The sequence below is a fragment of the Manis pentadactyla genome, chromosome 6, assembly GCF_030020395.1.
Source record: "Manis pentadactyla isolate mManPen7 chromosome 6, mManPen7.hap1, whole genome shotgun sequence".
In the NCBI taxonomy this organism is placed as follows: domain Eukaryota; kingdom Metazoa; phylum Chordata; class Mammalia; order Pholidota; family Manidae; genus Manis; species Manis pentadactyla.
Window position 1 is genome coordinate 4,337,644 of NC_080024.1, and position 24,029 is coordinate 4,361,672.

Below are 24,029 nucleotides of genomic sequence, written 5' to 3' on the forward strand. Positions count from 1 at the left end.
AGAAATTCACCTAACAAGTAAACCTGCACAACTTAGCATGTGAAGTCCTCTATTCCTGCTTAATGCCTGTATTATCAGGTTGGGGGGAAAGTCAGGATTAAATCAGATAATGTACAGAGTGCAACTGGTATATAGTTTGGCAGAGAGTAAATAATAACTGTTAGCTATGATGATGGTGATGATGAGAATCTACTTCTCAACTTTCAACAGAGAGAGGAGAAAGCCTCTTTTCGTATCATGGACACATCAATCAGCCAACTCCAGAGGCAGGCTAAAAGACTTGGGGTACATGAAAAGAAATCAGTCTGAGGTGCACCTCATAAACCACGCTATCGCCTTTGACTGTTGGGGACTACTCCTAAATGTGATCAGCTTTCAGGAATGCACAAAAACACGCGAGAGGAAGAAACGCTAAATGCAGTGGATTTCCAGCAAAGACAGGCATTCTCTAAGATGACGGTGTTTATCAAAATGAGAAAATGAAACGATGCAGTCATTCATGGGGCTAAGAGGGCTGTGGGAAGTATGTTACGGGACTCCAGGGAGTTGGTAGGGCCCTTTACTCAAGCACGGACTTCTGGAGCAACTGCAGCCCGGGGTGGGGGCGCACACCTGTGGGCACTGCGGCAGCCCCGGGGTGTGGCCTCAGGGGCCGCTGCGGTCGCCCGGGCTGCCCACCCTCAGCGCGCGCACGTCTCCGGGGTGCTCCAGATGTCCGTACGGGTCCCACGCGCTCACGGGCGCCCAGAATAGAGCGAGGAGGCTGCAGGGCTCACTGCTGGATGAGCAACGAAAACGCTGCGCAGTTTGGTTGGAACATTTCCCAAAATGCTCCGGACAGAACGATGGCCCTGAGGCCTGAAACGCAGTTCAGATGTGTGGCCACGTGTGTTTGGTATCACAGAGTTGAAATATGTTTTCACAAGGATTTTTTTTTTTCCTTTAAATGGAGGGCTTCTCAGAGCCTTCAGTTTTCTCACGTGGATTTAAAACTCCACAAGGGAGAGAGGCTGGGCCAAAGCTCTTCTTTCAGAGCTTCATAGGGGTTCATGTTCCACAGTACAAACTTTTGGAAAACATTGGTTTATATCCCATAAAACCGTTCCAAAAATATGTATTTTGGAAATCTGATAGCACCTCCATGGGATGGGCCCAGGAAGTTTCCCTTCCTACTCCCCCCAGCGAGGCACCACTCCCGGGGGGACACCAGCAACTCCGAGGGGAGAAACATCGCTGTGTCCCCCTGCCCTCCCCTCAAACAGGGTCAGCCTTTCTCAGCTGGACAACTGTAAATTGTGGGTGTCCTACACAACCCGCTGGCAATGCCGAGGGGAAAGAATGCCACGTCTGAACCAGAGTCCGTACAACATACAGGCTTGGTTGAAGGCATTCTTAGGCCATACATATCAACCCATGCCTTAATATTAAGTCATTTTTCTTCACCTTTAATGATCATTTTTGCCACTGTTTTATCAGGGAACTTCCGCTGTGTGGGCAGTCTTTGCTCGGTTGGCCTCCGTGGCAGCGGGGCTCTCCCTGGAGGAGGGACACGGCCTCGGTATGGCAGCAGCTCTCGTCCGCCCCAGGAGCAATGGGGGGGGTCTGGTCTCCACTGGTGCCCACCTGTGCCCACTCAACCAGGGGTGGGGTGCATGCGAGCGGGTGGGGTGTTCTGGCTGATGAAGAATCAGCTTAAAAATTGTGGTTTATGCTGTTTAATAGATAATCTCTGATTGTTACTGTCCACAGCCGAAATGCACAATTGAACAAGTGATCCCTTCAGTCAGAACATAACGATGCCCAGGAATGAGCCTTTCTTAGGTGAGTCAGTAGAATTCCTCAATAAACTGCACGTCAGCTGGCTCCCAAGAGTAATATCTTGGTCTATACACACTGAATCCCAAGAAAGGAAGTGGGGCAGGCTCTGTCCTGTGCACTCAAGACATATGAGCTCACCGGATCCTGAACACAGTGCCCAGAGGTAGACGGTGTGATCGGCCCATTTCACAGCTGAGATCACTGGGTGCGAGGGGATGAGGAACTGCCCAGGTCATCCCACCAGTTAAGAGGCGGACCTGGAGTTCAAACCCAGGAGGCTTGGTTCCGCAGCCTGCGTTCCCGGCCACCCCGTCTCTGTCTGGTACCACCACTCTCACCCTCACGGGCCGTTCCGACGCGCTGCCCGCCTGGGCTGGCAGGCCCTGGGGAAAGCAAATGGACCGGGTGAGCAGAGTCTGATCCCTGGGGGAGAAAAGAGGAATCCGGACACTTTGCAATGCTGGCTGTTTCACTTTCATGGATGGCAAGATTCTGAGTGTTTTTTAAAAGTCTGAGTCTGTGGAGAAGCTTTACATTTTTTTCCCACTGACTTACAGTTCAAGAAGATATTATGAGAGACAATCAGAGGTAAAAGGAACATTTTCCAAAGTCGGAGAAATGACTAGAAATAAAACCCTTACAAGAAATATTTCAGCAAAAGAGAGATTTCCTCTTCTTCATTAGAATAAGGAATTGAAGAGTGAAATGCCTTAATTACCCATGAAACAAGATAACCTTATGTGAGTGCCTTCATTTTAAGAGCATAGAAAGGACAATACCCAGTATTAAAAGCTCATGTCTTTTTCCCACTGTTGGAAAATGCCCAACACCATTCACCAACCTCTGAAATAATCTTAGGCATAATAATCTCATTTTAAAACTTTTTTTTTGTATTTCATCTTCTTTACTTTAAACTGTTAAAATGATATGCATAAAATGGACCCACTTTTCTTGAGCATTCCTCTGTATTTGACAGTTTTCTGGACCACTTTTCAAAATGGTACAATTTTCTGACTTGTTGCTTGGGAAAAAAGAAATCCTATAAATTACTAGAATATAATTGTATGTGGGGAACAAGCTAGAATATATTCAAATATTTTTATACTGACTCCTACTAAATTAACGAATGGAGAAATAAGACATGTATAATTCCTTAAGAATAAAAAATTTCCCCAGTTATTTCACCAGTGAATAATTACTTCAAAATCAAGGTAAAAGTCAGCTTGTTTTAAACAATACAGAGGGACATAAATATGCACGCAGAATGCTGTGTTACGTAGGCACAAGTGTGGAGTTTAATGAGGCAACCACAACCCAGAGAGGACGTGGCTCCCTGCCAGGACACGCTGCCCCTGGGGCCACCTGGCTGCCAGCCTCCCTTTGCTTGTGGGTCTTTGCTCCAAGGTCTCCTCGGTGAGCCGTCCTGCCCCCCAGCTCCTGCCAACCACAGAAAGTGACCTTGCCCACCCCTGGTGGTCTGAGTCTGCTTTCTCTGCTTTATTTTGTTCTACTGCATTGATCACAACCTGAAGTCTTCATGTATTTACTTACTACCTGTAGCAAATTTTCCATATTTGGCAACAACAATGTTTGGGGTTCATATGTGCTTCTAGAACCTTGCCAGACTCCAGAGCAAGAGGTAGCCTAGCATCTATTGCCACTACCTGGGACTAGGTGGGCCTTTGTGACTGTGTGGACTACAGAGATGACGCCAGCCCTGACAGTGTGTGTCCTCCAAGAACAGGACACAGAAGGGAACATGGCTTCCTCCTGGCTGTGTGTCCCCCGCAATGCTTGGCTGCCATATTGGGTGGAAGCCATGGCCACGTGAAGGGGTCACGTGTGGGTGACAGTCCCAGCTAAGGTCCTGACAGGCAGGCACGTGTCTCCCCAGCTCTGTAAGCCACAAGGATGAGGGGCAGCTTCTCTCGGGGTGCTCTGCCCCAGAGATCAGATACCTGGTTTGCTGTTCTATGTATGCAGTTAACAGGGGCAGGCTGAACGTGAGGGGTGAGGGCCTCCCGAGGGGTGTAACTTGCCCTGAAAACAGCAGCTATTACTCCAATAGTAACTCTGGTATCTTTTTAACACAACAGATAAGAATATTGAGCTTTTATGTGTTTGAAATTTGATTTAAACCAATAAAATAAGTAGGAAAAATATAAAAACACTGTAATGGATGAGGGATTCTAATGGGAGAGCATTTGGAACAGTATGATGATGTAAAATGATACGAACATCTCCTGGGGGCTGCCAGGTCCTGGCCTGTGACCCACACTCTGGTGTGTCTGAACCTCAGTGACGCTGGTCCACCAGTTCTCAGCCCTGGCTACACAATCTAGTGTCCTGGTATCCAGGCACCCCGGGCCAGCTGAACCCAAATCTCAGCATTAAGTCAGTGATCTAAGAAGCCTCTAGGGAGCTGAGCGGCCCCTCCATCCTCTCCTTCTGGGCCAGAGCAAGCATGTGGCTCTCTGTCGGAGTTGTCCCCACCTGGGGCTGACGGGACCTTCCACTCCGCCAGGCCCTTCCCTCCCTGCAGGGACTGCCTATCATGCCAGAGTCCCGGTTCTCCCCAACAGGCAGCCTCCCACCCCCAGTTTCCTCCCCAGGCTTCCTCCCCTGCCGCGCCCAGAAGAGGCGCATCCTTAACTCCTAATCCTGTCCCCCTCAGCCCCCCAGCTTCTCCACATCTCCCTGGATGGCCGGCAGCTTCTTGCTCAGTGCACGTCCTCACTGCCATGCTGCCTCTGGGCACAGCCAAGTGCCCCTCTGGCTGGGCTTGTCCTCCTTGACTGCCCACATCCCCCTTAGGTGCGTCACCAGCCGGCTGCTGGCCACCCTCCCAGTGCCTTATCCGCTCTTCTGCCTCCCACCCGCTGCCCCAGCTTGGGTGTGGTTCTGGGAGTCCAGATTTCCCTCCGGACCTCCTGACTTACAAAGTCCCTGGAAGCCCCCTCTTCCTGGACTGCAAGCTCTTGCCAGGCAGGGCTGCCCCTTGCTCTCTGGTTCTTAGAGGCAGCACATGACAATGTCCTCTCAGCAGCGAATGGGCAGTGTCATCAACTTGGAGGGAACATGTCGTAGCGATGTGGTACTGCCCACATCTTGAGGTGGGCTTTTACTTCTGCTAATGATAGTAATCCCACAACCTTATCTGGAAGGTATAGGAGAGGAGGCCTTGGGGTGTAAACTCTGACAGACAGAAAACCCAAACACCCGACAGCTGGAGAAGGAAACGAGAAGACAGAGCAGTCTGATGCATTTCTTAGCCAGTCTAAACCAGCTTTGTGACAACGTAAAGGCAGAAGTGTGGGAGAACTAGGGGACCGCGCCTCCAGCCGATGTGGCCTTAAGCATGGCACCTAGCCCCAGGTATCAGAGCCCACCTCCTGGCAAATCCTCAGTGAGAACTAGGTGGTGATCGTGACACCCGACGGCAAGCGGCGTGGATGCCAAGCCACCAATTCCTGCACGAAATGGAAAAGCTCATCTTGGCCAAAGGGGGGTGGGCAGAAAACAGAAATAACCACCTCTCATCTTTAATATTCCATTTACCAACCAGGCCACTTATTACTAGAAAGTTATAGAAAAAATGCAAGTGTTTCAGCAGCGATGAGAAAAGCTGGCCTCCGCAGACACACGAGACAGTGAGCAAAGGCCGCGTGCCCGGACCGAGGGACTGGCGCTCAGGAGAGGCACATTCCCTGGCGATGCCGACCCAGTTCAGAGAGGAGTTCCTGCCCGGGAGGAGAAGGCGATGATGGCAAATGCCAGGGAGCTTCAGGCAGGTGGGTTCCTGAGGGCAGGGATCGGGGACTGAGCCTCACTCCCACACCACGGAAGGGAAGTTGTACCTGAAAATATTTAGGATTTTTAACAAAGAAAAATGGAAAAGGTTTAAATACATGTTGAAGTCATTTTTGTAATTATGAGGAAGCCAAGAAGTTGATTCACTCAATTATAGAGACTTTTCAATTGCATATTATGGATGAGGAAAATAGGGAAGTCAGACAGCAACATAAGAAAAGGGGCAGCTGGGTGGTTCTTCAAAAAGCTAAACATATTCCTAGGTACCTACTGCAGAAGACTGGAGACACAGACTCAAGCAGATGTTCGTATGCTGGTGTTCCCTGCTGTGCCGCACAAAGCCCAGCGGTGGAGACGGTCCCGGTGCCCATCAGTAGGTGAGTGGATAAACAGAACGAGGTCCACCCAGACCATGGAGTCTTAACTCAGCCATAAGAAGGAAGGCGGGACAGGCGGGCTCTCACCCGCTACAGCGTGAACCTTGAGAACCTTATATTAAGTGAAAGAAACCAGACATGAAGGGCTAAATATTCTATGATTCCATTTACATGAAGGCTCCACAATAGGTAGAGACAGAAGGTGGATGAGAGGTTACTAGGGGCTGGAGGGAGGGACGAATCGGGAGTGACTGCTTGGCGGGGACAGAGTTTCCATCTGGGGACACAAGAAAGTTCTGGAAATGGTGGGGATGATCCAGCAACACTGTGAATGTAATCAGTGTCACTGAATCATACACTGACATTGGCAAACTTTATATTTTATGTTAAATTTTTTTATTTTCCTAAAATAAAGTTCAAAAATTGGAGAAAAGGAGAGAAAAATAAGGAAATACGAGAGAAAAATAAATAGATTGAGGTGCCTGGTGGGAAAAGAGGAGGAGAAAATAAGAGAAGAGAGAAAAAAACCCAAGAAAAGTCTGGTATGGAGGAGGAAGGGGAAAGAGAGGTGAAGGGAAGCGAGAACTGGGCAATGGGGAGAGCTGGGGTGAAGCGGGGGGCCCAAGGAGGTCAGGGGGCACCTGACTCACACCCACGGGGTGACACTAGGTCCCGCCGCCCAGGCCCCGTCCCAGGCACCACCCGGCCCAGCATCCCAGAGGCCAATGCTGCCCTGGGGCAGGCTTCCTCTCCAGCTCCCCTCTGTGAAGACCACCTGCAAATGGCCCTGCTGGGTGGGCACCTTTACACGGACCTCGAGTGCTTAAGAAACATGTTGTCACATGTCACACAATGTACTTATCATCTTTACAGCATGGAGGAGTGATTCAAAAATACTTTGGGGGTTGGAAGAAAAATTACATCCAGAAGTAGATTTAGCCTCAAATTAATGGCTCTCAAATATCTTCTTCTAGCAAAGGAATTTTGGGAAAACAGCATGCCTGGTCAAACTAAGCAGAGTCGTAGAAGGTCACAAGTCACTGATGATAACAACGTATTTATCTCCAAACGTCCGAAAGGAAAGAACACCAATGACCCTTCCCCAACATTTTGGACCCACTCATGGTACGGTGGTGCGGCTCTGGGAGAGGCAGGGCAGGGTGGGGCTGAGGGAGGACTGGCTTCTCCCTCCACAAATGCACGTGGCAGGAGTGTTTCTAGGCTGTTTAGAGAGAAATAGGGCCAAACCACATCTCCATCCCTTCCTCAGTCTGGAACACAGGTTCCAGAACAGGGAGGCAGGCTGGCAACACCTGCCCCCTGTGCTCCAAGCCAAGGGCGATAGAGGTCACATTTGCTGTTAACTAGCTGTTCAAGAGAATGGTCCCAAACAGCCCACCAGAGGGGTGGCACCTGGGAGTCCAAGTGCTGAATCAAGGTCACTGTGGGCAGGTGAGTCCCTCCCTCCCTCTCCTTCTGGCCTCCTAGCTGGAAGAGACTCATCTTCTCACGATGTGAGGAATAAACTAAGGTTCTAGTGGGAAGAATTCAAGAAAGTAGCTGATCTTAAATTGCTTACATTAATTGTCCTGTTCAGGGTAATTACATGTTAATTACAAGGGATACTCTGCATTCATGGATGAAATTATACCTCCTAGTTTATTGCATCTTTCTCTTGAAATGTGAGCACTGGATTCACCTGTCCAGGTAAAACTACCAGGCTGTGAACAGATCATCATAATGGAGGCCAGATTTCTAAAATTATGGTCTTTAAAAGATGGATCATTTGCCAACTGTGGATTTGATATTTTCCTTGTCAACCTATTGAAACACAGCCATGGGTAAAATGACAAAAGTTTTTAGTGGCTTGGCTGTCAACTTATTAAAATTAAGAAATATCCTGTGGACAGCCTATTATAAAATCCCTTATTTTATACGAACTTAATCGTTAGGAAAAGTCCTAAATTAGCCAAGATCTGGAGTGAAGGAAGACCTCTGAAAAGACAGGTGACCTTCCAGCAGGGGGGGTGGTCCCTGAGGAATGCGAGTCAGAGTCACAGGGGTCTGGGAGGGCTCAGAGGGCACACCCACTATTCAAAGTGCACAACAGGCAGCAAGGGGTCAGTAACCGGCTGTAATTACCATCGCTAACACATGGTCAGCGTGGGCTGTTCTGTGACTGCTTTTCTCTTTTAAAGATTCATCACTAAAGCTAAATCTTGATAGAATATATTTTATTTTCATAAGATTGAGAAAGAAAAAAAATCCGTGTGTATGTGCATGTGGACAATGCACATGAAGTTAGGGATTCTGGAAAGTTCTCTGAGGGCTGTTTAGTAACCATGCCTACAGTATATCATGACATCTGCAGAAAGCCACTGAAGAGGAAAATTATTCCCACCTGCAGAAAGCAAAGATCCAAGTGAAAACCAAGTAAAACAAAGCTTCCTGTTTACTCCATTAAGAAGAGTCAGATCAGGTCGACGTACCCAGAGGTGAAATGCCAGCACTTCCACTGCCCGTGTCACCCTGATGACTGGAGGTCACTGAGCACCAAGCGCTTGGTGGATTCAAAGTAGATTTCTGGAAGCTTCTCCCACTGATCACTTGCTTTGGTGGGTCTATTCCTCAGTCTTGCACACAAAATGTTAGAAAGAATTCTGAAGTTTTCCTATCTTGTGAATTAAGATAATCTACATGCCAAGAATCTGAACAGTGTAACATAAGGCAGCAAAAATCTTGGTTTCTAAGTTTTCTCTTATACATATTATTTGCTCAACTGCGTTAGCTTCACCATGGACAATATCAAGTGATCATTCTAAGAGAAAAAAATCCCATCCTTTCAAATATCACTAGGTTTTAAGATCAATAATGGAAGTAAACAGCTGGATAAACTACGAGGCAACAATCTTTTGGGGCATAAGGCTGCAGAAAGAGCCATGCTGATGTCTGCTCCACAATTACTTAAGACAGCCAGCCAACTGTAGGAAGAACTCATCAGCTCTTTTCTGCAGACAAAAATATTGAGATAATTAATGCTTTTTTGCCAAGACATAAACGAAATGACAGAGATCTCCTCAAAGCCTGGAGCCCCACCTGGATTAATCTGGGAACCTGAACACGGTGGTCACCTAGTTGAACCTGTCCGTGATGCTCAACACGTGTGCTCGGTGGCAAACAAGATGACATTATCTTAAACATCATCAAACATTATATCATTAAGCAGAAATTAGATGGAAACAAGGGAAGCCTTAACTCTGACTCAGAGTTCAGATGCTCTAAATGGCTAATATGTCCATTTTTTACCTGAAGCCCTCTCCAAATGCAGTTTTGCTATTAAGCAAAACCCAAAGAAAGGTAATCAATTCCAACTAAAAAGCACTTATCCTGGGATGATGGTGTGCAAGGCACTTCAAACCCCTGGCTGCCTGCCAGAGCCCAGACAACAGCCATCAATGTTTCCGACTATCCGAGGTGCACAGGGGCCATGCATAATTGACTAGAAGATGGGCTAAAACTGTGCCCAATCAGTGTGTGATCAGAAACGCGTGGAATATTCAGCACCACTTGATTACACGGAGGCTTGTCCTTTCACTCTCCTCATGAAATCTCTTCAAGGTCCAGAGTACTGTAATAAGATCATTACTGTCAAGCGGTACGAATCGCAGGCAATGAGTCTTGGGATAGGAAGTCATACTTCACAAGCTCCCCTGGTCTCTGTCTCTCTCTCTCTTTTTTTTGTATTTTACTGCATGCAGAGGCAGCAAGGCAACGAGGTGGCAGATAATGATCACATCACTGTGTGGCAACTAGAAAGGCACTTTTAAAGAAAAAGCAGACATCAGCTTAAGAGAAACTAAAACATTCTCCCTTTGCTTTATTCCTCAAAAAAATTAAATGGAATTAAACTGTGTGCATAGTTGCTTTTCATGAACTCTGATATAATGTCACTGAATTTAACCATTTGAGAGGTTTTCGTACTGCAGCAAAGCCCATTACCCCACAGACAAATGGCCAATTTTCTCCCTGTATCGAGTACAAAGCAGCCCTCGCTGAGCTGTGTGCGCGTCAACGACGGCGTCTGCTGAAGCCGTCGCGGCACCTCCTCCCTTCACTGGTGGTGACACCCCACACTACCTGGCGCCTATTATATGTCCGAGATGAGAAACGGGTGGAGTTAAAAGGCAGGCGGGCATCAGCAAAGATGACTAAATAAACACAGAGTTCACTGCAAACTACACCAGCTCCAGAGCATTAATAACACATTTCAATGAAATGAGAGTGCGCCGTGATCAGACCTGGCAGCTGCAGTGAGGCAGGCATTTGATTAATACTGAAATCAGCAATGCAGGATTCCAGTGACTGGCAGGGAGCTTGATCTTCAAACTGCTTTACTCCCATCATCCCCCGCTCCCCCCAAAAAAAATCATCCTGAGAATGAACATAAAAACTCAGATATACTGCACTGCAGTTAAATGTCCTTAAGTTCAAAAAAGTTTCAAGAGCAATGTCCCCTTGTCACAGACAGGGAGAGTGCCTGCCCTCAACACCGTGTCTTCTAATTGTGTGCAGAGTGGCTGGAGCTGGGAGTCCCAGGTTTCATCTGAGCGGACCAGAGTGTGCATGCACACAAAGAGAAAAGAAATATTGTTTGCAAAGAAGCAACGTCACACAGGGATCCTGAGAAAAGACAGTGAGCATGACTGGAAAAGGAGTGAAGCTTCCTAGCTCTTGGAAGCGTTCGTGGGGGTGGCAGCACGGCCCTGCTGGGCAGGGCTCAGGAGAAAGAGAACCACACGGCAGGAGGGGTGGGTTGAGCCTGACCTGCAGAGGGTGCCTCCTGAGCCCACCCCAGGGGGAGCGCTCAGGTGCAAAGCAAGGCGTGCAGATTTCCAGGCCCTGTGGGGCTGATGCAGTCACCACACTCACACTCACCTGCTCATCTTGAACCCTTTCCATTTGTGAGAAAGGAGAGAATACTCCCCACCTGCCCAACACTACCAGGTTGTGCCATGAAGGGCACGTGTTTAAGAGCAGGATCTGAATGATCGTGGCTTCCTTCCTTCACACTTAATGGCGCGGCTACCCAGGGATGTAAGACCCTTGGGGGCGAGGAGTGGGCTGGGGAGAACAGACACGGTCTACAGAGCGGTTTCCGAGCTGAGTGACCAAGTCCAGGAAACATCTTATCCCTCAGTGGCCCTTGTGGGCACATTGGTTCTCACGGAGAGGAACAGGAGGTGACGAGGTTTTACGGATGAACGTCTGTGTCCTTCTACCATTCATCCGTTGAAGCCGTAACCCCAGTGCAACGGGGGTTACTCGGAGGTGGGGTCTTTGGGACGTGGCCAGGGTCAGGTAACACCGCGGTGTGGGGCCTCCACGATGCTGTTAGTGGCCTTGTAGGAAGTGGAAGAGGGCAACAGCTCCGGCTCTTCCTCTCCACGTGCACCAGAGGGAGGCCATGAGGATGCAGCGGGTGGCGGCCTCTGCCAGCCAGGAAGAGGATGCTCACCGGAACCGAACGCGCTGGTGCCCTGACCCTGGGCTTCCAGTCTCCAGAACTGTTTAAGCTGCCCTATTTTGTTACGGTGGCCCAAGCTAGGACACAAGGTGCATGCGGTTTACTATTATACTTTCCATTTATCAAGTTGTTTTTATATAGACTAAGTTTGCTCTTAGTCAACATCTTTTCTGATTTGTTTTCCTTTACATCCTTAGGAAGAGGACTGAGGCTGCTCCACAAGCCGAGGCTCTCCTGCCAGTGGGACACCTGCACACACACCGCCCAGGTGCCTTTATATCCTGGGGTCCCCGGACGTAGGTGTCTAAGGAAGGGTATATGGATGCCCGAGGCCTGAGCAAGGTGCACACACAGTTGGTTCAGACACACCACCGCATCTTTCTTCAGAACCTTAGTTTCGGTTTGCATCTTAGGCTTTTTGAGACAAAATACACACAGCAAAGGTCAAAGTCCAAAACATGCTCAAGTAGTCGGCAGGGAGGGACACAGTGTTCGGGCTGGCCCTGCCTCCCTGCCGGGGCCCTGGAGCGAGCACATCACATCACACCCAGGCCTCAACTTCATTGCTGAGTTAAGAGACAGTCAAAGACCCTGAGTGTGCTAACATTTTAAGAATGTAAAGAAAATGACTTTGAGAGATTATCTTGGAATCTCCTAAGAGTCAGGTGACCCAGAGCCTCCCGAATCAGGCAGAATTCCAATCCAGGGGCCAAGCAGGGCACATGCTGTCCTGAGCTGTGTCAACGGACATTAGAGGCCGTGAGTGGCTCATGCTGGGAGTCCTGCCGGCAGGAAAAGCATCCCTAAGCTTAGGAAAAAGAAGAGGCACTGAGCTCGGGCACGTATCTGCATTATAAGAAAGGAACCTTGAAAGAAGTTTGCATTTTTCAAAGGTGAGCCCACTCTTCTCAATGGCGGGGAATCAAGGAGGCTTGAGTTTGTCTCACCGCATCAGGAGTCCGTCTGCCCAGAACGTCCCGGCCACTTTATAATAAGATTTATCATGTATTCACCTTTCCTGGTTTTTCTTCTTTGGAACAGTGGCTGTCTCATTCTCTATGCAACAAGACATGAACGGCTCGCATCTTCTGCAAAGACCCTGCACAGGCAGTTCGGGGGGCATGACTTGCTCCCGGATCTGCCTGCTTCCACCTGACACGGGGCATCCTGAAGGCAGGGCCACCGCTGTCACTTTGACATCCAGTACCACGCACAGCTCTTGGCAGGCAGTGGGCGATCAATGTGCTTTCACGGAACTGAACCTCTTTAGCTGGCATGTACTTAAAAAAAAAAAAAAGTAGCAAAAATCTTTCTCTCGTTGTCAGTTCATCATGATGGGAATCCTCTGTTCCGGCTTCTCCTGCTGTGATCGACTCATTTTTGTTTATTTCTGACCTGCCGACTCACACAAAGGATCTAGGAGTGCTTACAGCTCGTGTGTGCGTGTGTTGGAAGGACTGTACGCTGCAGGATGGCTTTTGAGTCAACTGTGCCCCGTCTAGAATGTCAGCGTCGGGGGTAAACCCAGATCTACTCAGTTTCAGCAAGTTTGTTCTCATGGAAGCTGGAGTTACAACCTGAGGACTCTCGTGGGAAAAATGATCTGGTCGGTGGGGAACCAGCAAGCTCACCAGAAAGGGGGGCGCCTCCCGTTCGCTTCCAGCTCGAGGGCAAAGACACCCAGCTGATGTGGCTCCCTTGTCAGAGCCAAAGTCACTGCACTGTAGGAGTATCTTCCAGGAAGACGCCCCAAGTGTGGTTTCTCACGTTCACTATAACAAACTGCTCATCGCAGTGACTCATATGCACTAACCAATTAGTTCAAATACAAGGAGTTCAATTAAGAAGTCCCTGTTGATAAAAAAAAATACTGTTGATTATGCAGTTTCAGTGGAGTCAACTGCGGAGAATTCTCATTCCCTCTCCTTTTACTCAAGGTAGCTGCCAAAATTAAAACGAGTAGACACATGAAGTGCTCCTAGAATGTTCTCGAAGATGACAAGGAGGGAACTTCAAGAGGGTTGTATGAGAGTAACACCTGCACAGCTTTCATAGACCATTCCTGCCTTTGCCCTCTAGCCACCTCCAAATAATACAAAATTGAAGGAGAAAACGCCTGTACAGAGGAAACAAACCATGGAGGCAGTTCTGTGGCCTGGCTTGCCAGCCGTGTGCCAGCATGTTAACTGTGCCTCAAGTGGGAAAGATCAGGACATCATGGTGGTAAGACACTTAATGAACAAAAGAAAGAAACTGCCCTCTCAGTCATGATGTGCAAATCCCCCAAATTACTCAATGACACCCCAAACTGCACGACAGGTAACCCAATGCTCACCAACTAGCTGGGCTTCAATGCTCTTGTGAATTGCTTTCATGTGATAGTAAGTATGCAGGAAAGGAACTGTACATGTTCATGCATAATTCTTCATTTTCTTTCCAAAGTGCCTTCTAAAACATCAGCTAATGAATTTAGAAAAGTTTCCTAAGGTAAAAGGTAACTGATCAAATACAGCAACATCTGTTCCTAAGTGTATCTTAGTATCTAAGGAAAAAGACAACTCTGTTTTCCAGACTAATTTAATCACCACCACTGGTGGTGTAAACAGACAACATTTTAGGAAAACATGATGCTTGCTGCAGTGTTTTATTACAGAAGATAACCATTCTGCACTCCGTCTGCAGAATATAAGATTAAGTCCTAACACACCTTAGCTTTCCCGGACTTCACTGTCCTGCTCCTCAACTTCCCTGCCTCTTTTAAATAGTCTGCATGCAGTCCCAGGAGCACTCCTGTGTGTCTTATCTTTGCATTAAGGCTCTGAGTGCCTTGGGGAGAGAAGAACTGAGTTTTGTCTCTCACATCTCCCACAGAGCCCAAGTGCTTCCTTGTGCTGGTGGCTTGATATCTTATGAAAGAATAAAAGGACTCACAGTGTCAGATTCTCCTTTGAAAGAATGTAGGAAAATCCAGTCCCGGCTGACCTCTGCAACTTGAAGTTAATGAAATTTGTAAACAGGCCCGGGGTCTCACCTCTGATGGCTCAGTATGTGCAGCTGTGATGGGTAATATCCATTTTTCTACTCTAACGAGAGAGGCCAGTTTGTGACTTTCCCCCTATGAGATAATACTTCAGAATCCATCCTGGATCGACCATACAATGGTTCTATAAAGACCCAGAATGAACAACCAAGGGGAACGAAAGCACCATGAACCCAAGGGGAAAAAACACAGGGATCTCTGCACACCCTCGGATACGATCCGACTGGGTGATCCGGGCTGGCCCTGCTCCGTTAAAGAAAGATCTTTGACGCACAACTTCTCGATGTTATGATCCATATAAAAGCCAGTGTCTTTACATGGAATCTGAGAAATATCAAGGAAGCTACGCTGTCTGCCCCACTCCTAGATTCAAAAGCCGCTCCACATACCTCAAAGACTGGCTTTTTGCCTGGCAGAAAGAGTTTGAGACAGAGAATCAAGAGGCAGTTGTCACCTACCAGTAACCTGACCCCGGACAAGAAAGCCACTTAACCTTTCTCTCCTTCCGCTTTCACTGGGGGGAAACAGGGAAATTAACACTTGACGCAAACTTGCATGAGTGTTTTAACGCTAACGAGAGCCACCAGGTTCGGGACCACAGACGGGGCCGTGAGACTCTCATCACTGGACCCCAGACAAGAGGAAGCCCAGGGAGTACGGCGATTCAAAGACAATGCCGAAGGCCAGCGAGTCATTAAAGAGCTGCACATCCCCACTACCCAAGAGCTCTCCTCGAGCTTGGTTCTGGCCACGAATCCGGGGCCCCTGGCGCCATCATCCAGAGCTCTGTGCCCACTGCGGAGGATGGGGAACCTCTGCCTCTCAGGGCAGCCCTGGCTCTTAGAAAGTCGTCCTTATATTAAACAAATCAAAATCCATTTCCTTCAAGCTTCTGCCCACTGGTCCCGGTGAAGTCCCTCTGGGTCATCCAGGACAGGTCGGCACTGTGTGTCTATCACTGGAGCACAAGGTCCCAGGCCCTGCCCTTTGTCACGACTCTTCTCGGCACTCACTTCACAGGTCCCCTCTGCGACATGGCTTCTGTGCCCACGGCCATGCTTCTCACCCCACCTGAATTTACATTTTCTTTTCCTTGGTCTAAAATCATCACAGAGTACAGTGCCCAGGTCTGAACACACGGCGTTTTCCTAAAAAGAATGAATGATTCTGAGCAGACCGAATCCAATTTGAAATCAAGATCATCCGATGTTCCCAAAGGTCTATGAGACAGGAACACAAGTAGAGACGTGACACATGAAGTTTAAAAAAAAAAACAACTCGGTATCACCTTCACATTTTTTATGGTGCGGCTAGAGAATGCTGGTTCTAGGAGGCTCTTTCTCAAAGTTAAACTCAATGGGAACGTGTCCTATTTCTGACATTCTTAATTGACAGTCTTCTTTTCCTGGAGTTGCATGATATTTAAAAACACAGCCACCATATCTGAGAAGCTCTTACACAGTTTAGAGATTATATAGATGGAAAGAACGGATCTACGTCGGGGCAGGATGTGTGCAGGCAGCGGGGAGCCACGCGCAGGGAACGCATGCTGCTCCAACAGGTGCCGCGGCCTTTCTGTGCTTGGCTGCCCAGGTGAGCGGCCTCTGAGCTCTGCCCTGGCACAGCCGGGCAGACTTCTGCTTTGGGTGACGTACGATGTCACGATCCCAGAGAGAGAGCTCCCTGCCCTCGCCTGCACCTCATGGTCCCCCACCCAAAGGAGGGGCTGGATTCCTTTCAGACGCTGGACTCTTCTGATGGTACTAATAGTTATATGTGAGCCTGTGCCCAGCTGATCACCCAGCCTTCTTACCTGCGGCTCTTCATATATACAAGTCAATCAAGTTACCATGTTGGACCTCAAAATACTGGTAAAGATCAGGAATCCTTCAGTCTAGTTTCTGCTCCTATAATCTGTCTCTGCTGCTTGTCTCTGGCTTTCGAGCAGCAGAAATACTGATGCTCCTTTTAGCCTTCACTGTCTGAACAAGAGTGCCACAGAGGTAAGAAATGCCGCGGCCAGGTCTGCTGCAGGCGGCTGAGGGCCTAGGCTGCTGTGCGGGGGGCCCCTCTGCGCACGAGGTTGAGAAGAAGCAGTGAGGGGCACTGGGGAGGCTACGACTGCCCCCTCAGTGCGCTCAGGCCAGGCCTTGGGGAACGAGGGTGCACAGCACACACCCTTGCCCTTAAGAGGTCTACATCTTCTGGGCCATCACACCTACGAAAGGGTCAGTGGCTCCGACTCCCAGGGACTTGTAAGAGGCATGTGAAAGGCCCACCTCCTCCTTCTGTCGCTGCCCTGGAGGCAGCCCTGTGGGGCTGGTGTTAGGAGGCCTCATGCCATTCGGCTTCTGGCTGGGTTTGGTCAGGGAGATGGGCAGACCAGAGGCGGGAGGAAACTGATGTTAGGGTTCTCCTCCCCAGGGGCTCCCAGCCCTCTGGGTCCCCACAGGTCCAGCATGTCCTTCTGCCGAAAGCTACAGCTCCTGAGTGGAGGCCCTCCCGAGATAGCCCCTCTCTGGGCCCTAGAACTGTCCCCTCCTTTCCCAGTCACACCCCTGGGCTCCCTCACCATGCCTGCAACTCCTCCCACACCTGCCCTCACTTCGGTAGAGAGTCCCCCTGGAAACCCCCCATGGCCCAGCGCGGGGTGCCACGTTTTCCCCCAGGACCCTGACTGCCCCAGCTGACTTTCAGCAGAGTTTTATTTTTTCTTATACTCCAAAGAGATTTAGATCTAGTCATCTGATCCAGGGGGCTACATCAAAAGCCATACAACCCAACTGCTTGTCAGATATCTTCCATATATCTTTCTTTGTCTGCAAGCACAACTTTTCAGCACAAGGTCAGACAGTAGAGAATACACTGGTGGTAACCAGCCACAGTGCCTTGCAGGAAACAGAAATACTTTCTTGTAATTAAAATTAAAGAGCATCCTCTAAAAATAAAGCATACACAACTAGTTTTAATGTCAAGAACAGAATGCTTAATTCAGATGGTTTACACAATTTACTTTAAGGAGCTAATAGTTGTTGAGACTATTAAAACTATTGTGTATCGTTGAATCTAAAATGACCTCAATTGTGGGATGCATTCTGACTCGAAAGATGTTAAAATGTGGGATAAAGAAGTGTGCCTTCGAATAATGAAATAGAGCGTGTCTCACAAAAACGACTCATTTATAGTTAGTTGGGGATGTGACTTTCCCTAGGGAGGAACGATCCATTTTCCTTTTTTTTTTTTAGAGAACTTGTCTTATTTCTACTGAAAAGATGTCATGGCCACTGGTATTACAGAGACAATAGTTTCTCAACTAGAAAGCGAGGGCAGCTTCTTCTCTGGCCATTGGTGCTGAGCTTCTGAACACAGGTCACCTGACCACAGATGCCTGCCCCGTTGTGGTTTCTGACCCAGGTGTGTCCACGTCCCGGGTCCGTCTGCCTGTTTGCGTCAGTGCCTCGGGGGTGAGGCCTTCTTAACAAAAGGCTCCGTGGCTGCTCTCGGTTGAGGATCAGCCTTGTTATGTGCTGCTGCTTGGAGCACACGGAACAATCCCAGTAACTCAGGAAGCGGGCTGGAAACTTCTCAGGCGCCGCCCAATAAGCTCGTGGTAGCTTCTCAAATGCCCCTCAAACTCACTGCCAGCTGACTGGGACACGGGCTGGAACCAGCAGCCCAATTACATGTGCATCTGTTACTCATTTACTTTAAGGCTATATCTTCTTCACAGTTTTCACTGTCAGTAGGTGGGATAATTAGATGGGTAAAATGTGTATCATGCACTTGAGATTTGGTTTCTACCAGGAGGTGCTGTTCAAAGATGTCATCAGTTGTAAACACATGACAGACGGTAAGATGTTTATCTGTGAAATGGGTCTGAAGCCTTTCCTTTGAGCAAATCTTACTCTCCCCCACACCGCTTGGGTATATGGCACACGCCACCCACCCCGGTGAGGGCATGCTTCCTCCTGAGTTTACCCAAACCTCAGGTGGGGGTGGGACATGTGCATGGCTGGGTGCTCTTTGCCGGACACCTGTTTAGAGGAATGTCATCAACACTCAGCCTCTGTGGCTGAGTCCTTTCCATGGGGAAGGTCAGGCGTGTCTGAGTGGGCACTCTCAGAAGTAGTCAACTTTTCACCACTGCTGATATCATGGACTCGTCCTCACTTATCTAACAGGAGAAAATATGTTGGCTAAACTGGTTGGCAGGAAGCCTAAGGGAGGCAAAATGATAGGAAATGTGGTGAAGAAGGCTTTTCAGACTCTTCCTGCTCAGCTACCATGAGCCTCAGGCTCCTCATTACACGTGAGCCACCATGGCCCACACGCAGAGTTACGGTAAACAACCAGCGCACACACCATAAACTTTGTCCCCTCCTTGCTGATGTGTGTGCTGTGGGTTTACAGGCTCATGTCTGGATATTGGGAGAAATGGGTCACTTTACCTAATATTGTAAATTGCAGTTTTGAATGGCGAAACAAGCAGAACATTTAGAAAACGGTGTAGCAGAAATAGTAAAAGTTAAAGGATATAAATTATAAAGGTAGTTCAGGTGCATGTGGAACCCTTATTGAAAACAGGGCTTTTTACTACTGATGGTCTCGCAGATAACAATTCATGTCACACAACATTATGAAAATCTGGTTTTCCTTTGAAGTATTTAACTTGCTTATTCCTCTGCATTAATTTCATCTCTCATGATATGGTGTGTGTGTGTATCTCTACTTGAATCTGTGGAATAAATATAACTCCAACTGAAGGGGCCACTTTAAGATCACACCTGGCCATCACCGAGAATAAAAACGAAGTGCTCAACAAGCCAAAGGAGAATCACGACAAACAGGATATTCATACAGCCCACAATGCAAAGAGTTGAGGGACACCCAGAGAAGGGGCATTTGCCATCAGCCCCTTGCTGAGCCGGCACTGGGGCAGCTGTCTTGTAAGAATTAAGACCAGCTGATATCAGGCAGGGTCCCTAACCGACGACAGGTGATGGGTGCAGCCATGTGCCGGAGTGGTCCCTGTCCGCCCCTGCTGCCGAGCAAGGGCAAGAACAAAGGGCCTGGGCAGGCCCATGACGGGAAAACCAGCGTGGCCACCTGCCAGCCGACAACCGCCAGAAGCAGAGACGACCGATTTGGGGCCTCATCTCAAGAATCCGCCAGAAGGCGCCCCGGGCCCTCTAGCGCCCCCTCGTAAACAGGGGTGCAATGACCTGCGTGATTGTGTGTCAGTGGCTCTAAAGCATGTGATTTCACAAATTTGAGAAATACAAGTTAAATTTCAGCCACGTGGACTCTGCCCCTGCGCCCTGGGAGACCTCACCTTCAGCCGCGCTGGACAGCCCGTCGGCCTTGAAGTTGCTGGTACTTTTCTTCCTCCGGTGCTTCTTTCTGTTGGCGTGGGGAGAGGGGGGCGGGTCGAGCTTGGGGCTGGCGGCGCTGGAGACGCTTGGGCTGGAGCACACGGAGTCGCCCAGCCCCGTGTCTGCCGCCGCACCGGAAAAGGCAAAAGGACAGGACGGTTAACACTTAAAACGCGAACTTCACAAAACACTAAAGCAACGTCTCTCCTGTCCTATCAAGCCCCAGAGTGACTACCAGGGACGGCTGGGTTCGAGGCCCGGAGCACCCGGGACGGAGAGGTTTTATCTCCTTGCGCTGCCATGCCGCCTGCCATCCCAAAACAGGCGATTTTTTCCTGTATCATCTTTACACCCTGGAGAATTTAAACTTCTTACTTTTTACTTGATTTTGGACTTCCCTAATTACTGATATGATGTTAGGAAATGAAGTAAAGACACTGGACATGTCCTGTGAGGCAGGTCTGACCGTGAGCACCCAGGATACAGAGGTTCCTGCCTCTCCCACCCCACGCCCGATGTCACCTGTGACCAATGGCAGCTGATCACTAGTGAAAACCCGCACGCAGTTCCTCTCTCACCACACAGCGGACCTGCCAAGTTCTGATTCACTGAAGCTATTTGTAAGATTTTACAAAGAGGGCACAAATGTGGTAATTCACTGAAGGTGAGACTCTCAATTCATTATGTTTATCTTTGTCAAAGAGAAGACAAAGTGCTGAAAGACCAGGAATGAACCTGTAATTCAACCAGAATGAAAACGTACACTGCGAACATGATGGAGAAACACCACCCAAACACCTCCAAAGTCAAGAAGTCTTTACTTCATGATTCAGCCTCTTTGAAACGTAAAAGACCACGTTTTATTCCATATATTTCATTTGTTCAGCTACTGGTTTTTGAGTCCTTTCGGTGACCACTTTTCTAGATGCTTGGGGTCCACCACTTAGGGTCAAAAGTAGGTGATGATTCCTGACTGAGTGGCACTACCACGGTGTCTGGGCCACGGGCTGGAAGCTGTAGGTGGTGGTCAGTGGTAGAAGGAAAGGCAGCGTGTGGCGGCTTGGAAGGTGTCGAGGTGGTGGCCATTGTAAACAGGGTGGATAGGGTGGGCCTCGCTGAGAAGGTGACATGTGAAACCAGACTTGAAGACGGTCAGGGAGGAGAAAATGGATGACCTAGGGGAGGGGGAAACAGCCAGAAATCGGCTCTAAGACGGGGTCTTGCCTGGCGCATCCCAAACAGAGATAAGGCGAGGGTGGAGCCCGTTGAGGAAGGGGCGACTCTTATGAAATGGCTATGGGGAGACGAAGGGGCCACCCTGGCTTTTACTGAAGGACATGGGAAGCTGCCACAGGGTTGTGAGCAGAAAGGTGACATGATTTCAAATATACTTGAAATCAAACAATATAAAATATTTTCATTTTGTGAAATTCCAGAAGATTTTATCATATGTTGAGAAAGGCAAAAATACACAACTTAAGGTCTCTTTTTAGATACACGTATGGTTCCCCCAAGGCCTTCTGGATGTACCTTTCCAGATGTCCTAAGATCAGAGAGCCCACCTCTGCTCGGTGGAAAGCGTCCACCTTCTTTCCATGTGCCCATCCCATGCGGAGGAGGGGCCTTGGGGCCTCTCCTGGGAGAGTATGAGGAACCATCCCCAAGTTCCTGCACAGTGACCCGGGTGGCACCCGACGGCCTAAGACTCCTGGGGGCTGTGCCAATGGGGTCCACGCTTTGGGGGTGGGCACTTGCTGCCAAGATGCTGAAGTACTGTTAATCATTTTAATGGGTGCAGGACCCCAACCCTGGATGTGTCCCTGAAACTTTCACCTTCCTGCTCCTCCCAGACACCCAGCCTCCTGGGCGAGACATTTGGTAAACCTTTCCGGGCAACTCTGCCCAAAGTACAGCAAGCAGTCCTGGGTCCCCTTGGGGCTTGTTCTGTGGCTGTTGTGGTTTGGAAATACAGACTTAAATGACACACGGTGCCTGCTTCAAGAAAGCTGGGACTCTAAGATGGATCTTTATTCATGAAGTCATCATCTCTTTCTTTGCCCTGCCTCTCCAACTTGCTGCCTGCTGTCTGTTTAAGCGGCACTCAACCTGAGCTTGGCCCAGGACCTCTCCAGCCCCCAGGCCTGAACTGAGAGGCCAGCCAACTCCAGGAGGTCTCTCTCCTCTCAGATTTTTACCTGCTACATTTTCCCAGTCTTTTACCATACGAATCTTCTGAAAGTAGTGATTGTTATATATATTTTTAAAATATCAGATCCCATTGAATATCAGATGAATGCCGTAAACATCCTAGAAAAAGGCTAATTAATACTTGCACACAGTTTCAGAGGGTTCGGAAGCTGCCTAATATTGCTTAGTCCCAAGACTGTTAGCTGATCCTAAAGTAACCCTTTTACTTGTTTTTTTTTTTGGTCTTGATCAGAAGGACTTGGGCCCCCCACGAGCAAAAATATGGAACACTTCACGAATTTGCATGTCATCCTTGTGCAGGGCCATGCTAATCTTCCCTGTATCGTTCCAATTTTAGTATATGTGCTGCCGAAGCGAGCACTTACTTGTTATTTAATGTTCAAACTTGTAATGAATATTTTTGTTCATTTCAAATATATTCTGCTGAGGTTTCAAAAGTCTTCACCCTCTGACCCCATCTGAACATGAAGAGTTAAGAGCCCACTTTGTATCAGGCATGGCGACGGGCCACAGGGAGACAAGGGTCACGACCACTGTCTCTAACCCTCATCACGGAGGCGGACGAGGAAAACAGTGAAAGACAGCGCCCCCTGCTGCTGTGGGGTTGGTGTTTTATTTCACTGTGTCCCTCGGGCGTCCACTCCGTCCAGTGTACCACGTTCATTCCCAACGTGTCCTAATACTTATGTCACTGGACTGCTGTTTGCTCTCCCAGACGGCCATTTGTCATCCGCAACTCCCACCAACCTCGAGTTGGGGCTCCTGCACTCGGGCGTCGTTTACCTGGCTCTCACGGGCCTGCCTGCTTCCCAGGACAGCTAAAGGTGCCCCTTTCCCGCGTGTGAACTGTGCAGGCTGGGCACAGTGTTGCTGTATTATAACACGAACATCTCCCAGTCCCTCCCAGTAGCCAGTGGTTCTTTTGTAAGCTGTGTGCCAGCATTTCTTTTTAAAGTACTCAGGATACACACATAAGCAGTAACAGTCACAGAACAGGCTCCACACACGCGTGGTGGCCCTGTCTCTGGGCTCTCTATTCTTTTCCAATACTCTTTGCATCCGTGTTCTAACGCCCAAGGCCTCCAAGGCTATGGCTCCTAAGCCAGCTTGGCACTTCACAGGGCAGGGCGGGCCCCACACTCTGCTTCCTCCTCGGTTGTCTTGGCCCTTCTTGGCTCTTCCAAGCACACAACCCTGTACTTCCATCCAAATCAATGGAAAAGATATTGATCAGGCAAGACAGAGCCTCAGACCCTCAGATGCACTAATTTGCACCTAGAAGCATTTAAGAGTGATCACCAGGCAAGACCCAGACACATCATATTATCTTTGCATCCAGCTCACATACCTTTGAACTTGCCTATACAGCAACTATAGAACAATTTTGTCAAATACTTTGTTGAAGGTTAAATGGGCACCCAATTTACACGTTTTTGACAATTTTAAAACAATACAGGGAAATACATTTAACACTTTTGTCCTTAGTGGACTGTCCCTATCAATCAAATCACTATTTCCTTTTCTATGTATAAGTAAAGCACTCCTTTAAACATCTAATCTAGAGATCTACCTGGGACTGACCTTAGGCTCACTTGTGTATCTGAGTTCACCTTTCTAGAAACCAAAAGACGTGTGTCTGTTCTAGGGTCTCCCCTTCCTTCCAGATGCAGAAAACTTTTCCCAAAGGCAGGGACACGGCAAGCTCATTTGCAAGTTTCTGAGTATCTTGTAATATTTCTAATCTAGGAAGGAATTCCTGGAGCACTCGAGCAAGTATTAAGTGGCAATGTTAAGAAGGAAATACCTGGAAGTAATGGCACCCACCTTCCCCTAAGGGGCTGTCAGAGCCAATCCCATCGGCTCCTTTCCAGCCTTCTTCT

At 48.7% G+C, this 24,029-nt stretch overlaps 1 protein-coding gene and 1 non-coding gene across 10 annotated transcripts in view; both read right to left on the reverse strand.

The window, feature by feature from the left end:
• The window catches only part of AGAP1 (ArfGAP with GTPase domain, ankyrin repeat and PH domain 1), a 523,790-nt gene that overhangs the window by 100,247 nt on the left and 399,514 nt on the right, over nt 1–24,029 (reverse strand). For all 9 annotated transcript variants that reach the window (XM_036901061.2, XM_036901059.2, XM_036901063.2 and 6 more), the window contains one exon: nt 19,902–20,063. In XM_036901061.2, coding sequence (XP_036756956.1) covers nt 19,902–20,063 — 162 coding nt within the window. The remainder of the gene's footprint in view (nt 1–19,901; nt 20,064–24,029) is intronic.
• Nucleotides 22,405–22,510, reverse strand: LOC118920986 (U6 spliceosomal RNA). The gene has a single exon (XR_005028144.1). It is a non-coding gene; the product is annotated as a U6 spliceosomal RNA (small nuclear RNA).